Genomic DNA, 16,311 nt, shown 5'->3' on the forward strand with positions numbered 1-16,311 from the left:
TTTTTTTTTTTTAATCTAAGCACCAAATTCCCTGCATCAATCATAAAAACTTAAGTCCCTAAGTAAACCTGAGTTCCCATCATTTTGAGATGAGCTTGTTAGGTTTACAGCAAGGGTATAAGTGCCACATTTATGGATTTTAGGGGCATTTTTAGCAAACACAACATTTATGATTTCCTGTGGATGTATGGCTAAATTTAGTTGAAATTGGTGGCTGAATATCTTATGATTAATATTTTGTGCACGGGTCATATTCATCTCACATTTGTCAAATTTTACGACCGTATCGCTTACAACATATCAGAAAATGCATCCATATTTTATGCAGAGCAATGGCAGCATAAGTTTAAAGCAGAACAAAAATAGCCTCTCGCTGTGAAAAAACAGAGGCATTCCCGAGGTAGAAGTCCGCTCTAATGTAATGAATCGCATCAAACAAGTCAAAGTGAGACAGAGAAAGGGTAGGCCTTGTCTTGGGAGATTTCTGCTCCTCCAGCACACAGAGCGTGATGTCAGCGGTGGCAGTACTGTTGTAATTGACTTGGTGGGGGTGATGGCGTCATTTTATGCCCTGGTGTAGCCTCCTGCTCCAATAGCGAAGGGGAGACGGATCTTTGTCCGACGCGACCGTGGCTCCCTTGGCCGGGATCGAGCACCGCCGAGCCGGACACTTGACGCCGGGAAACATGGAGGCTGTGGCCGAGGAGCTGCGGGCCGGCTCTCGGGTACCTGTCACTATCGATCAAATAGTTAACGATACACTGGTGGTGACGCTGACCTATCGAGAAAGGAACTACACGGGGATATTACTTGATTGCAACAAAAAGTGAGTGCTATTTTGTTTGTTCTCTTTATATATTTATCTATTAATTTGCTAAACTCGGCTAACGGCTAATCTGCCTTTGATGCTAACGAGTCAAAGCTAGCTGTTAGCTAACAGGGCCTCCATACAAAAGACTCCCAGGTTATTGTAGCTGACAGGGTAGCTATCTGCTAGCTGCTCGGCTAATGGAAAACTCAGTTTAATTTAGCCCACAATGACATGGTTTAATACGTTATTTTATGATGTTATAATACTGCATGTCAAGATAATAACGCTGTCCACAGAGATTTTTGATGACTTGTCTTTAACAATAACTAATGTCAATGGGTTCATCTATAGCTTATTGTTAGCCTAATCAAATACAGAGCAGCTGAGTAAAAGGGTAGGCCTTGTCTGAATAGTATTCTGTATATCACATATGTTTGGATGTATTTACACGTACAAATAGTATTGCATTGTGTACTAGTTTCTGGAGTGATGTTTGAATCCAAATAATATGATATACAGTTGCTGTTTTCAGAGATAGTTCTCCACCAGTTACTTTGATCTGTAGACACAATGGAAAAATGGCAAAAAGGAGACATATACATATGGGATTTGATGAATCACAACTGTAATGCTTTTGCTTTAAACCTGCCTCTGATAAGACACAGTGACCATTTTAGGTCTGTGTTTGACAAGAAAAGGCCCTCTCTTGCCAGTGAAGTAGAAAACACAATCCTGCTCAAATGAGAAAAAACTGGATGTGTATAATTTGACACACATCAGTGTCATGACTTATCTGCCCTTCTTGCTGTGTGTGTCACATGTATAAGCCTTGTGTTGCTCTTCAGTGCTGTGCACCTTAAAAGCCACTGGCTTTAGACTATTTATAGACTACCAGAATCAGAATCTGACCAGCTTTGCCCCTTAGTATGCTTAGATAGTTTTTCATGTGAGAGCTCAAGCTGTCCTGAAAATAACCCACCCAAATGGGAAAAGGCAGGCCTTGGAATAACTTAAAATAGGCCTATATTTCAGGCCTTGTCACTGACAAAATTTGACTTCTTCTTCCTTTTCAGCTCATGGAAGTACGTTTCCTGTCATTGTCTCCCACAGGTTTTTTTTTTTAATGTCATCGTCTAGGCCTATCATTCAGGCAGATCTCCGCATTTAGTTACACTGTACACAACGCGAATTGGCAACAGTGCAGGGACTCGTAGCTGGTCATATGCTGTGTCCTTGTGCTGTGCTTAACTAGCACTGCCTGTTCCCTGTCACAGGCAGACCTGTTTGTACCGTGTCAATCATTATGAAGGCTAATATTCGGCTGCTGTAGGGGCACAAATATAAAGGTGAGAGGAACAAGCTGCACCAAGAGACTATTATTCGGAGGTGCCTGCCAGTTACCTCTCCTGGGTAGGAAAATGGGCTCCCCAAATGTGCACTAATTAATAATCTCACCACACATAAGCCCTGAGTAGACACGGATGTAAAAACAAACTGAAATCTCCTGGCTCCTTCCCCACATCTCTGAATCCCGAGTGATTCATGGGATTGTTTTTGTTCAGTCAGATGTTGGGGAGGGGGGGTTCCTGGGCATCCTGTAGTCTCTTTGTCTGCTGTCTCCTGACTAAAGCAACACAGCCATGTTACTGTTGCCTGCCAGCCACCTCTCAAAGACTCCTTGGCAGTTGGGCCTTCTTTGGACATGTTTTCTGGTCCCAGAGTATGAAAAAGAAGACATAAAATTACTCACAGAGAGTCATTGATACTATTGCTCCAGCTTTGTGGCCTAAGGCAACAGAAGAGATAACTGCCTGGGTGTTTGCAGGCCCCAACCCCCACACGTAAAGAATTTTCAGCATACAGGTGACAGAGGGACATGTCACTGGTTCCAGTCAAAGTTAAACAAAGTGGTAAAATAGTTTTTTCTCATTAAAGCCTATGATAGGCTGTTTATAGGAAAGGTTTTGGACAGCTTTGGGAGCTCTTTTTCTGTTTTCCAAATTGAAGCTGCAAGGTATTTTATTTGTACTGTTATCTGTCATGGTGAAATACAAACATAGCATTACAGTATCGATCTTGTGAAGGAAATTGCTTAACTAAAAAATTCAAGAAATGCTTGTCATGTGTAACGAGAATGTTTGGTTTGGCTTGCATGTACTAGACTCAAATGAAGCTCAGTGAGACACGCAGTTATTAATTTGTTGTTGCTTTCTTTCTCTCGTTCATCTCAGGACTGGGCTGTTTTGTCTACCAGATTTCACTGCAAAACCAGGGGACTGCCCAATACCTAAACCAGCTTGTGAAATCCCAGAGGTTCTGAGTGAGGAACCGGTTTCCAAATCTCCCAGCCAGGCTTCACACAGACCAAAGGATGAAAACACTCTCCCTGAAAGCAGCATACCTACTGCACCTCTTCCCTGTCCCGTACCCACACCAGTGCCAGCTGGACAGACTCCTTACCCTCCTTATTTTGAAGGAGCCCCCTTCCCGCAGCCCTTATGGGTGCGCCACAGCTACAGCCAATGGGTACCTCAACCCCCACCGCGACCAATCAAGAGAAAGAAGAGGCGAACGCGAGAGCCTGGCCGCATGACTATGAGTACTATCCGTCTGCGGCCAAGGCAGGTACTATGTGAAAAGTGCAAGAACACACTGAATAGTGATGAGGACAGCAAAGATGGAATGAGTAACACTAAGACTTCTAGGAAAGAGAATGCACTACATAGTGATGATGATGGCGATGACAAGGATACTCCCTCTAAGCTGTCAAGAAAAGAGGATGTTGTTGCAACCAAGGACACTAAGAGACGTGAAAATGGCACCAGCCTTGACAGCAAACGCCTCAGGAAGGACAAACGTGGGGAAGCTGAAGGGGAGAAGTACCCCGGAGGTGACGTTATCCCCCACAGTCCCGTCATAAAGATCTCCTACAGCACTCCACAGGGCAAGGGGGAGGTCATGAAAATCCCCTCCAGAGTCCACGGTTCAGTCAAGCCGTTCTGCCCCAAACAGCTGGCGCAGAACGGTGTGGGAGAAAATGGCAAGATGCCTTCTGATCCCACCAAGGAGCAACGGCACATTCTAGATGCCACGAGGTCTGGCCTCACTGTGTCCATTCCCAAACTCAAACTAACCAGGCCTTATACAACCGTGGGTCAGGACTTGCCTTCTCCAAAGATCCGCTTGAAACCCCCTCCAAGGGAGGGTGAGGAGAGTGTGGTTGAGTATGAGGCAGAACTTGTAGGAGGCACCAAAAGACGGAGCCCCAGGGCTCCCGGTCCCTGCCTCCCCCACTCTGAAGACTCCGGGGAAGGCAAAAACTCTCTGGAGTTGTGGTCAGGGAGTTCAGGAGAGGAGGCGGAGCGTGGCCACGGCGACCTCACCCTTCTCATCAATTTCCGTAAGCGTAAAGCGGATTCTTCTAGCCTGTCAGTCTGCAGCAGTGATAGTTTAGATGAATCCAAGTCCTTCAGCTCTGATGGCACCTCACCAGAGCTGTGCGATCTGGCCCCAGGTGAAGACCTGTCCGTAACCTCATCATCTGTACCCTCACGGGAAGACTGCAAGACAGTGCCGCCGCTTACGGTGCGGCTTCACACCCGCAGCATGACAAAGTGTGTAACAGAAGAGGGCCATGCCGTGGCAGTGGGTGACATTGTTTGGGGGAAGATTCATGGCTTCCCCTGGTGGCCAGCACGCGTCCTCAGCATCAGTGGCACCCGCAAACAGGAGACCACCAGTTGCGAGGCCCAGTGGCCCCAGGCAAAGGTGGCGTGGTTTGGTTCACCCACCACCTCCCAGCTTTCTGTTGCCAAACTGTCACCCTTCAGAGAGTTCTTCAGGTCCCGCTTCAACCGCAAGAAGAAAGGGATGTACCGGAGAGCCATCCTGGAGGCAGCCAAGGCCGTCGGCCACATGGGCCCAGAGATTACATCGCTGCTTTCCCACTGCGACACGTAGGTTAGTTCACAACAGGTAGATGCTACATGTGGGTGTATTTACCAAAGCTAGGGCCAACCAATACTGGATTTCTGGGGTTGCTGCTGATTCTGATATAAGGGATTTTTAAAAAAAGATATTTGTTATACAAAATATAATATACAATATATAAGAGCATATACACACACACATTTTTCGCATTGATCCCTCTTGACACAAATATGTAAAGGAGACAGGAGATTTTAGTGTCTCAGTAAACTTTAAACTTTTGTCCAAATTGACATCAGTGCACCTAAACAGTAAACAGAATAATGAAAAAGGGTCAAATATATATAAGATGCTGCTTATAAAACCAACCTGCATTATGTTCTTTTACAAGAAAGTTTTCATATCAGCACAGATAATAATATAGTGATATAGGCCAATATCGAGCTGATAATATCACATCTCACCAAAACCAACATTATTAATCTCTCACCTACCTAATTTATGTTTTGTCGGGGTGTTCACTTAATTGACTCTTTCTCACAGGCTTTAGCAAACCACTTTGCTACCTGAAAGTACAACACCAAACCCCATTAATATTACTTTGTGTATGAGCAACCAATCACTGTCTGTTTACTGGCACTTGTGTCCTTTGCATGGGTTCATTCAGACAGAGGAAGTTTAACCAGTACTTTTATGTAATATCATTATTACCTAAGAGTTTCCAGGCTAACTAAGAAAAGTACTCAAAAGATAGGAGAAATTGCAACAGGGCTCCAGTGCGTGTATCTAAGAGCTGGTCAGAAAGTAGATGTCATGTTGGTGGTTTGAGCAAACTTTGGCTACAGTAAACAGGATACAGTGCAAAACAAAACTAAATGATATATACTAAGCTAATAAAGGAAGCACTGGCAATTTGTCATATCAGCTGAAAGACAAACATCCTATAATACGAAGAGTGTTTTTTTACACAGGCATTTGCAGGAAACTACACTGAACTTAATTTTATTTTAAGGGACATTGATTTAGTTTTAAGTTGAAAAAAGAGCACAGTTTTGTTTTTAAAGAAATTACATTAATATAATTTATCATAAAACACAGTATGTTTAAGATGCATCAGCAAACTCTAAATATTCCTGTAGACTTATGAATCATAGGATCTACTTAGAACCTAATAAGGAACATTGCAGTTTAAAGAGGGATGCTAAGTGTTTTTACTCCTACTCCAGCTGAGATTGTGATTTGAAAAGAGTCCCTTATTGAAGTTTTTTAAGTTTAGTGTTCAAATTTGAGTCTCAAATAGAGACGTGTATTGAGAACCAGTTTCAAACTGGTATTGGTTAATGAGAAGTCGGTACCAAAACATTGATAAGCTCCTCGAAAAAAGGTTCCTTCGATCAGTATTTATGTGATGTTACATAAACAGCTCATAGGCTGAAATGGTCAAAAGTGTTGGCTCACTTTACTAAATTTAATTAAAATGCAGCTAAATGCAGGAACTCAGGAAACAATGTAACTTGTTACTTCTGTAAAAAGGTAACAGTAAAACAGCTATTGAATCATTTCATGTCATGCCTTTAGTTTTTACGCCAATTTATGGCAAGTATTAGCAATAAGAGTACCAGTAAGTACTGGTATTGATAATCAGTATTAGTTTCTATATTGGTGTGAAAAAATTCCAGCATGCCCGTCCCTAGTCTCAAAACTCAAGAGATTTGGTTGAAATCTCTCTCTAACTGATGATCACAATCTGCAGCTACAACCTGAAAGTACAGTAGAACTGAATTCATGCCAAAATAAGCTGCTGAAAAAAAAAAAAAGAGCTTCAGCTTCCTAATTTTTCATGAGCTACTTGACCCAAATATGAAGCTACTGGTTCAAAACTGTAAAGCAGATGAGATTAAATTATTAATATGATGTGAGTTAAAGTTCCACTGTGAAATTCTGACTCATGAAAGTGATGACTGATAGTTTTATGGGAGAAGATATATCAGTGTTTTTAGAACAGAACTACAGAGTTTCTTCCCTCACAAATGATGTTTGGCCGAGCACTGACACCAGCTTGCTGAAAGCACATTAACCAGGCAAGAGACTAGTTTAGTTTTGACCTTTTATGAAGGCACTCATGAAATAAAACATTAAGTAGCATCAGCTGATTTGACCTGCTGCCGGTGGTGTTTGTCATGTTTTGTACATGGTTACTTTTTGCAAATAATAAAGAGTAAACTGAGAAAATTTGAAACATCTGAGTTTAGTTTATTTGTATTTTACAAACTCAGACATCAGAAGTCAGAATTACACTTGCTCAAAATGCCTACATTCGAGAGCCCCGATTGCTAATGACATTTTGTGCCCTGAAACGGGGTTATTCATCTGCAATAGCAAGTGGGCCAAAAAGGAAAATCACTCGGGTTTCTGGGGCACATAGAACACTTTGTCAATTAATGGCTACAAATAACTTTTACTGTATAATGTGAACAGATATCTACATATATTGCTGGAATAAACACGTGTATTCCCTTTCTTTAATAATCAGTAGAAAACTTATAGTTACTGAGCTTGATTCAAAAAGATGCATCTCAAAAACTAAGGAGACATGAAGTGTTTTTCTGACCATCAGACTGACAGTAAGTAGGCCCGTTTATAATATCCTCACTAACACTTCCAAGCAGACATAAGATGCTTATAGCAGCCCACATCCATATTTGTTAAAGGCAAAAACAGTATAACAGTATCCAGACTACACTAAGTACTCAGTAAATATCGCAGGCAGCCTCTTGTGAACAGACAGTGAAAAGAATTTTTATAAAAAAAAAAGCCATATCTGGACTGCAGGCCGCTAGTTGAATAGGTCTGTCCTAAAATATCCTGCAGATTAAATTAGACACCATAAAACTGTTATGCAGATCTATTTAAAATGTTACCCTCTTTGGTAGCTGCAAAAATTCATAGCCATAGCCATATTTTTCTCAGTATATGGAATTAATTAGATGTGGCGGAAGATCTTGCACACATTTGTAGATGTGTGATTATTTTTACTGAGTAAATGTGGCTTTTAATTGTGAAGTATGTTCAGATCATGTTGCCCAGCCCCACATCAGATGATTAAAATATCTAATTTGGTGATATTAATGTTAAATTTTAGGGGAAGCCGAGTGGAAAAAGAATCTGCACCAACCGGCCTATTACACAAACACTTACAAATAGTTCTGCCATGCCAGCCTGGGGTCTCCAGCTACGTTTATGTCATGAAGGAGTTGCTGTGTTCAAAGCAGCAAAACAAACATTAATACCAGCTTTAATGCGGGCACAGGCTGTACTGCTGACTGTCAACAGGAACGGCTTGTTAAAACGGCTAATTTAAGGGAGTGAGTCCCAGCAAATAGAATTACTGCTTTAGCACAATAAAAGCAAAGGTATTAGTCCACACTAGTGAATAAAAATAGGTTTTCTGCTTTGTCTTAAAAGCACACTGTCGTGCTGCGGTTATGCCAAGCTTGTTTCCCCTGGTTTCCTGATGCATTCTCGCTGTGTAGCCAAGCAGCAGGTCCTCAACACACACTCAGAGGTTAAATATTGTCTCTTGAGTGATATGAGAGACAGACAAGCAGCTCCCAAGCCCTCTGTTGACACAGTTATGGACTCAGTAGCCAAGAAGAGGTTGCTTGTAGTTGAGAATATACACAGTAAGGAGTGAAGACGAGCCTATATTTGGTACTTTTTCCAGAGCTCATGAAGGAAGCGTTTTTTTCTTGCTCTGTCAGCTACATAGAGGTTTCAGCAGGATGGAAAGAAGCTGACGTTCACATCACAGTGCTCCATAATCCTTAGATGAATAACATGTCATGTTGAGAACCACATCTCTCCAAGTGCTGAGGCTTGTGCACCCAGTTAGAAATTCCCTACACAGGATATATGACCTGCCTTGTTTGCTCATTGTCTTTACTTTGTGCTCTTTTCTTCTTTTTCTCTTGTGCAGAGGCTGAGGACTGACTAGAGGACTGGTTTTTCTGAATTCTCAGACTCTGTCATCAAGACCCAGGAGGGAGTACGTGAGGTTGCCACGGCTACTATTTATATGCCGTTTTTTTTTTTTTTTCTTTTTTTTTTTTCACAAGGCTGGTTGAAAAAAATGGCCGTCAAGGTGGAGTGTTGTTGAGACTGGATAAGGGAGCAAAAAAAAGGCCAGGCATCTCATGGTCTGCTATGAACTGAACTATTCCTCCTTTTTTTTTATTTTCTAGATTTAATCATATTTCAATAGAGCCGAATAACGACACTACAAGGACCCAAATGTATTTATTATCTTTAATGGTTTATTATGATCCACCCTTCTACTACAGTCTCGCAAAACTCCCAGTCTGCTGCTGTCATTATCACGGTCTTCGCCGCTGATGCGTTCGCTGCGAGGTCCAGCTCGTCCGGCCAGAGGAATCCGGTGGCATCTTCAAAGGAATAAAACCCCACCGCCTTTGGATACGAGACGTTTGACCACGGTTTGAAAAAGTCTTACCCTGAATCCTCTTACTTCTAAAAATGTGAACGGCTCCATCCAGAGACAGTAGTGACTGTTCCAGCTCTTCTAGCGATCAGTGTTCCATCCTCGTAGCCTTCTGCGACATTAGTTGGATTTGTGGATGTATTTATACTGAACTCTATTCCTCTCCAGAATCATGTTGTGTCTCTCTTCCATTTCATTTTTAACTTTTAGGAGTGTCACGTCACCAAACTTCCCCCTCCAACTCTTTTTTTTTGTCCTGAGATCCATTTTTACATCACTTTCATTATTTAAAGCGTCACATTTAAGAAAAAAAAGCACTTTATCTGTACCTTGGTGGCCTGCTGTAAGCTCACTGTCTGAAACACTATTGCGAGATACAGCCCTGATAGGCAGCAGGGGAGTTCAGAAGTCTTTGTGGTTGACTATCCATGGCCTTGGAGATACACACACACACACAAAAAAAAAAATCTTTTTTTATTTTATTTTATTGTACGACTTTGGGGACACCAGACACGGATGGTTGTGTACACTGTATTCTCGCATTTGACTTGTTTCTCTCTCAGCTTATTTGCCACACACACTACAAAAATCCACGTTAAACATTTCCACTGGAGAAACATGGGTGAACAAATGTGTCCAAGCCCCCTATGCATTATCAGTTAAAGCTTTATGAGTGACTTTGGGAGAAAAAAAATGTAACAACATGCTGTAAGAATACTGTGAATTCAACTGCTGAGTGTGCTGAAGAAAAGCTCGCTACTAGTCGGAGCCTGCAGTTATTGAGTCATCCGGCGAAAGCAGACTGCAACGCTGACCTTTAGTGACCTTTGTGTTGAAAGCGGCACTGTTGGAATCGGGGGAGGGAGTGGGGGGGCAGTGAAGGCAAGAGACCACGGCTGTCAAGCACAGGCCGGTCTGTATTAAAAAAACTTACCGAAGATTGCACACAGTCACGCTCAGCCAACCAGCCTGTCTCCTTTCTGCCTCTCTGGGAACACTTTGTTCAGCTCGAGGCTGAGAACTAGCTCAGTGATTGTCAGTGAGAGGAGTGTGTTTATTAGGAGAGCAGGTAATGCACTCCTCCCATTTTGATAATCTGCGGTTTGACTGTTTGCTGTCAAGTCCGGCTAGTTTCCACGCAGCCTTGCACAACGAGGAGTGGGAGAGTCTAAATGTATGTATGCCTGAGAGGGGAAACGGTCGTCAGGATTTTCCTGTGTATGAGCAACATGGCTATCTACTGTTGCGCACGTTGGTCAATGTTATTGGCTACTTTTTTGTTTTCTTTTTTACATGTACTGTACATAAAATAAAATATAAAGCAATACCTGTGCTGTTGTGGATGGATCACTTTCTCATGAACAATCAGAAGAGATGTGGCAGCTCATGCTTTTTTTTTTTTTTTTTTTTTTTTGTTTATCAAAAAAAACATTTTTCCTCTGACATGTAGTGCTGTTTAATCATCTAGATCAGGAGTCATGAATTTTTTTCAGGCCACGGACTCTTTATCTGATAGAGAGACAGAGCAGGACCCCATACTACATGTATTACTTTGAATAATTTCTGGTCTTTTCTTTTTTGCTGTTACTTGTAGCTGCTAAGTCAGCAACAGTTGTGGCAGGGCTGTTAGCTGCGTTAGCCTCACCCTCTGCACTTTCTCTTGTGGTTTCTGAGGTGGAGGGTATCTGAGAGTCTCTTGGTAATTAAGTTACAAAACTATCTGTTGTGGCTCACAAGTGTCTGTAAACTTGGGATAATAATACAGCTAAGTGTAAAGAATAATGTACAGAGCTGCAACAATTAACTGATTATTAAATTAATTGCCAACTATTTTGATCATCAACTAATCAGTTTGAGTTATTTAAGAAAGTTATTTTTGCTCTACAAATATGAGTATCTTCTTCTCTTACTGTGACTATCTTAACTGATTATCTTTTGGTTGTGGGCAAAACAAGACATTTGAGGATGTCGTCCTGGGCTTTGGGAAACATTGATCAACATTTTTCGCCATTTCCTGACATTTTTTAGACAACTATCAGTTGGAAAATAATTGACTATTAAAAATAATCATTATAATCATCAGTTTTTACACTGGTACTTGCTGAAAAAAATCAATTTGGCGCAAAATATTAATTTAAAAATGAGTTTGTTGCTCCCACAGAGTCTGATCAGAAGCACCCAGAGCAAGTTTGTTATACAGAAATAACAGACCTGCTACGAATCAGAATCGAGTATTTAATGAAGCCACGTATTAAGTTTCAATAATACAAACCCAACTAGTTTGCTGTTGTGGATAGGTGCTGCTCAGTTATTTATTAGGGTAGCTCTCATGATTGCATGAGGATTCATGGGTTTCCTTTTTATCAGTGTTGTGTAAATTAAATTATTTTTTCTGTTGTTATGAATAGACCAATTTATCTCTTTTGAGATATTTTAATTTTTGAAGAAAAAAAATCAATAATATCTCTACAGATGAGAGGATACTGTTACAGATACTATTCCTTTAATGATTGAACTGCTGAAGAGGAGAAGAATAGCCTGTGATATTAAGACTCTTATGAAAGGGGCATTTCATCAATGTTACGCATGAATCTTCAGGTGTCAAATGGGCAAAATTCCCCTTTTACCCACCATGAGAAGTACCATTCAGTCTGTTAAATCAGCTGTAAAATGTGACTAGTGGCAGATTTGCAGAATGAGAAAAAAACAATAACCTTGATGATGTCATAGCAATGTCACTGAGGCTATTCAGATGAAACCCTGCAAACTGTTAGTGTAGAGTTTTAAAGAAATGAGCATTTACCAGGGTGGGGGTCTAATGTAAAGCTGCAACAATTAGTCGATTAATTTATTAGCTGTTAGCTATTAAATTAATTGTCAACAATTTTGATAATCAAATTATTGTTTTGAGTCATTTTTTTTTAAGATTTCAGCTTCTAAAATGTGAATATTTTCTGTTTTCTTTACTCCTCTATGACAGAAGGCTGAATATGGACAAAACGAGACATTTGAGGACGTCACCTTGGACAGTGATCAACAATTTACGCCATTTTCTTACATTTTAAGGACCAAAAAGCTAATTGATTAATCGAGAAAATCGACACGTTAATGGGTAATGAAAATAATCGTTAGTCACAGCTGAAGTGTAATGAAAGATAGTATTCAGTCATAGCTCTCCTTCTGTTTTGCCCTCTACCTTCCTCACAAATTTTCCAGGCTCCCCCTCAGCTGTGGTAATGTCATGCGTGTTGATTTGTAGCCTCCGTGTCATAAATAGGAGTGGTTAACTATGTCTGTTGCATAACAAGTGTGTGCGGCTCATTGGATAGGCCGGTCAGGGTGAGGTGACCCTGTGGCTATCTCCTGATCAGATCATTTTACTATAGAGGCTCAGCTGTAGATCTCCCCTCCCCCACCGCCTGCTCTCACTTCATAACTCTCCGCTGTGTTTCCCTTTGGAGCAAAGCTGCCCCAAAGCAAATTGACTGATTCAACAGGGACAGACCTAAAAGGGTGTGTGGTATTAAACAGATACTCTTGAAATAGAGCAGCACCACAGCTACTGATGTTCAGAGTTCAGTAACAGCAGCACATCGAGCTTTCTGCTGCAGCATTTCACCACTGAAGCAGTCCAATGGGGCAGTTGGCCTTTTTTCTGAGCAGACGTGCATTTTTACATCTGAAGGGAAAGGTCAGAAAACACATTCTATCTGGCTTTATTAAGTTAAAGGAATAATTTGACATTTTATAGAGTACAATAAGAAGATCAATATCACTGTAACGTCTGAACTAAGTATAACACTACGGCCAGGAGACGAGCTAGCTCAGCTTAATGACTGGAAAAAAGAGGAAACAGCTAGTCTGACTCTGTGCAAAGGTAACAAAATCAACCAATCAGCAACTTCTTGAGGTTATTTTATACCACAGTTACTTCTGACCAAGTGATTTGATTGGACGAGACATTCCATGAGTGCTGATAAAGACTGCAGCATCACTGGGACTTTAACTTATTTATCACTCCGCTTTATACTGTTCTAATAACCATTAGCCTGCACTGACTAACAGGGACTATAGAGACAAGGAGGAGACAGGACATGTCTTGTACATTATTCAGGGCGTATTACTGTGGATTGCTGTCACGCACTTTAATCTGACAAAGTACACAGAGAAGGATACAAGCGCAGCAGTTTTAACAGCTTTTTTCTGTTAATCAGGGAAAATACCCACGCTTCTGTGCATATGGGTTACCATTGTTATGAAATGAGTTGCATAAATAAAATACAGGGCTTATACAGATCAATAATGTAAATGCTCTCTGAACAGATTTTACAACCAGCAGATGAATTTATCGGTAGTTTAGTTTTTGAAATCATACTGAAGTCTGCTGCTATCTTAAAATACAGTGGTCTGTACATTTGCTTTCACCAGGGTCTAGACCGAGAGCCGACCTTTTCAAGCAGTCTTGGTCCAGTTGTTTGGTCCATGTCTCAAAGATATATCAACATTCAGTCTGTTTTATGGATCCATCCTGACAGTTAAAGGAGCGCTCTGTTGCTGTTACATGTCAGCCTACACAAAGTATCTTCCAAGCAAATGTTAGTGTGCAGGAAAATGTTCGTGTTGCTTGGCATTAATCTACTTCCAGTCCAAATTTTGCTTTGATTTTTGATGTTCGATTTTTAGACAGTTGAGGCATGAGGCATGTCTGGTAATCATGTCAAGTTTTATTTTTATATACAGAGATTTACCTTCTTTTTAGTGTGACAGATTATCGGTATGTGATTAATCGGGCATGAGAACGGGATGGCTTGCTGCAGATAACAACAAATATTGATCAAGTTGTATTTTTTTTCAACCAAAAATGTTTTGCACTGGTCAGGGGGAACTTTCAGAGGGTTTCAAAGGGGGTAAATTATTGAAGAACAGTTAGAGAACCAGCTCAGAATACTAAGATTAGATCAGTGAAGTTGTACTAAATACAATTATGAATATGATAATATAATAATGATAGGAAACAACATTTCAATACAGCTTGCTTTGAAAAACTGAACTCACAAAATGATCATTATACTGTATATCTGCAGAGGATTGAATCCTGCAGTGAGTTCTTCCCACTATTCGGGTTGACCCTCAAAGGATCACAGTTCATTGTGGGTCTGCTGCCACAGTTAGAAGGGTTTTTATTGTTTATATCCTCATAGTTTGTATGACTGTGAACTCAGGGCATTGTTGTAAAAGAGCATGGTGGTTAATTTTCCCTGAATAAACATTGGTCGCTTGGTTCGTTGCGCTGCTGATCTGTGTTGCTTCCTGCATGTCAAAAGCTTCCATTGTTTTACAAAAATTGATTAGAATCCGCTCATTTCTGCACTTTGCTGCATGAAGGAAATGGAGGGCTTCAAACAAGTGTGTTACTGTGATCCCGCTGAGTCCCAACTTGTCTGTGGCTTTAGGGAACATCTAGATTATCATATGAAACACTGTCTGTGAAAGAAGCTCAGAGCTGATTGTCTGGTATTCACATATTAAAGGTCAGTGTGTGAGCCCAGAAGACATACTGTAGAACCCTGATTTACAGTTTAGATAAACCCATCTGGTTCTGCCTCTGTGTTTATTACAGCTCTAGCAACTGTGTTGGTTTTTCTAGTTTGTGTTAAGTCTGCTCTTCCCGCAGGCAAGTCCTCGCCATCTGAGGCTGTGTTTGGCTCAGTGGCTGTTGCTTAGTGTCGATCCGCCACACTGTGCAGGTGAGCCTGGAGGGGGGAGGAATGCAGGCAGGCACGCCGCATTTTCTGAACCTAGCTGTGGAGACAAATAAACACATGCACATATGCACAAGATGCCTGAAACAAAGAAACTGTGTTTGCTGGGAGACCTGCAGGCAGGAGAGCAGTGACCACTGTGGAGAGATTTGTCATGCTGGGGGCAGTTTTTATTGAAGTCCAGCCAACATCGCCTTCCACTGTGGATCCCTTGGCTTTGAACGGGAAAATGTCTGCTCCAGTTTATTCACAACGGGCATTTTGGTGTGCATATTCCCATATTATCTGTGATTCTGAGATAAGATTCCTTTTTTAGTTCAGTAGTATTTCATGAATGCGCATACATATAAACACTTTATCCAATTCATGATCTGACCCTGAGAGTTCGGTGCACTGCAGCTAAAGAAAACACATGCAAATAGAGCTTATTACTGGCTTATTACTTATTACTAATTGCTTATTACTGGGTTTATTACTGCAGGACGTGCAGTCACACACTTTATAATGGACTTAATGAACTCATAAAGTACAAAAAATCTTGTGGTTAGTTTGGTTGCTTTCAGTAGTCTCGGCCCGTTTGATGGACTGCACCAGGATGAGTCTCAAAAATTAAATGGTCTGTTAAGAAGACAGACCAGAATACAGTCTTCTATCCATCCGGACAACTAAAAGAAAGCTCTGCTGGTAGCTAGCAAGCAAACGTTAGTGTGCAGGAAAGTGTTAATGCGTTGCTTGGTAACAGTCCAGTCCCAGCCCTGTCGTGAAATTATTTGTAAATGATTAATTATACAACTGGAAGTTTCAACCACACAATCTGACTAGTCAACTAGACATTTAGAACGTGCTCAGAACAGCATGAGAGCGCACCAAACTCATCACTAAAAACATTACTCCCCCCACTGAAACGTTTTATCGTTAGGCTATTTCTTGCATCTGTTTAATTAACATTTGCAGAATAATTAAATCAGCTTTCTTTAATGAATGTCATTTATGGTGTTGTTAGACTGCTGCTGAGCGAGAGAGAGCTAATATTTTTGTGACTGCAGTGAACATGTTGGTTTTGAAAAGCCAAACGCCAACAAATATGGAATATATGAATTTTGGAAATTTATCTTTGTTCAGTACATTTTGACTTTTGATGTTCTGGAGTTATTTTAAATGTTTTGATCACACAGAATCCTCCATCGGCTAAATAAACTCAGTATCACACAATTGTTTGCTCCTTTTCCAACATTAACAGGCAGTTAGCTTCTGTGTGTTTCTGTATTTGGTGTTTGCTGTGTTAGAAGCACATATTGTTATGCTGCATATGT

The 16,311-nt window shown here is 41.0% G+C and overlaps 1 protein-coding gene across 2 annotated transcripts; it reads left to right on the forward strand.

Moving 5' to 3' along the window:
- The first annotated feature begins 91 nt into the window (after positions 1-91).
- On the forward strand, positions 92-10,563 carry pwwp2b (PWWP domain containing 2B). 2 transcript variants are annotated; one of them, XM_084736102.1, is made up of 3 exons: positions 92-826; positions 3,043-4,767; positions 8,715-10,563. In XM_084736102.1, exons 1-3 carry the CDS (start codon positions 687-689, stop codon positions 8,719-8,721), a joined length of 1,872 nt encoding a protein of 623 aa, XP_084592228.1. In that variant the 5' UTR covers positions 92-686; the 3' UTR covers positions 8,722-10,563. The 2 variants fall into 2 exon arrangements, with proteins under 2 accessions (XP_084592228.1, XP_084592229.1); XM_084736103.1 differs by having other exon boundaries at positions 323-826; positions 3,043-4,771.
- The last annotated feature ends 5,748 nt before the right edge of the window (positions 10,564-16,311 follow it).

The sequence above is a fragment of the Lutjanus erythropterus genome, chromosome 14 (assembly GCF_056507025.1).
Source record: "Lutjanus erythropterus isolate fLutEry1 chromosome 14, fLutEry1.hap2, whole genome shotgun sequence".
NCBI classification, from domain to species: Eukaryota; Metazoa; Chordata; class Actinopteri; order Lutjaniformes; family Lutjanidae; genus Lutjanus; species Lutjanus erythropterus.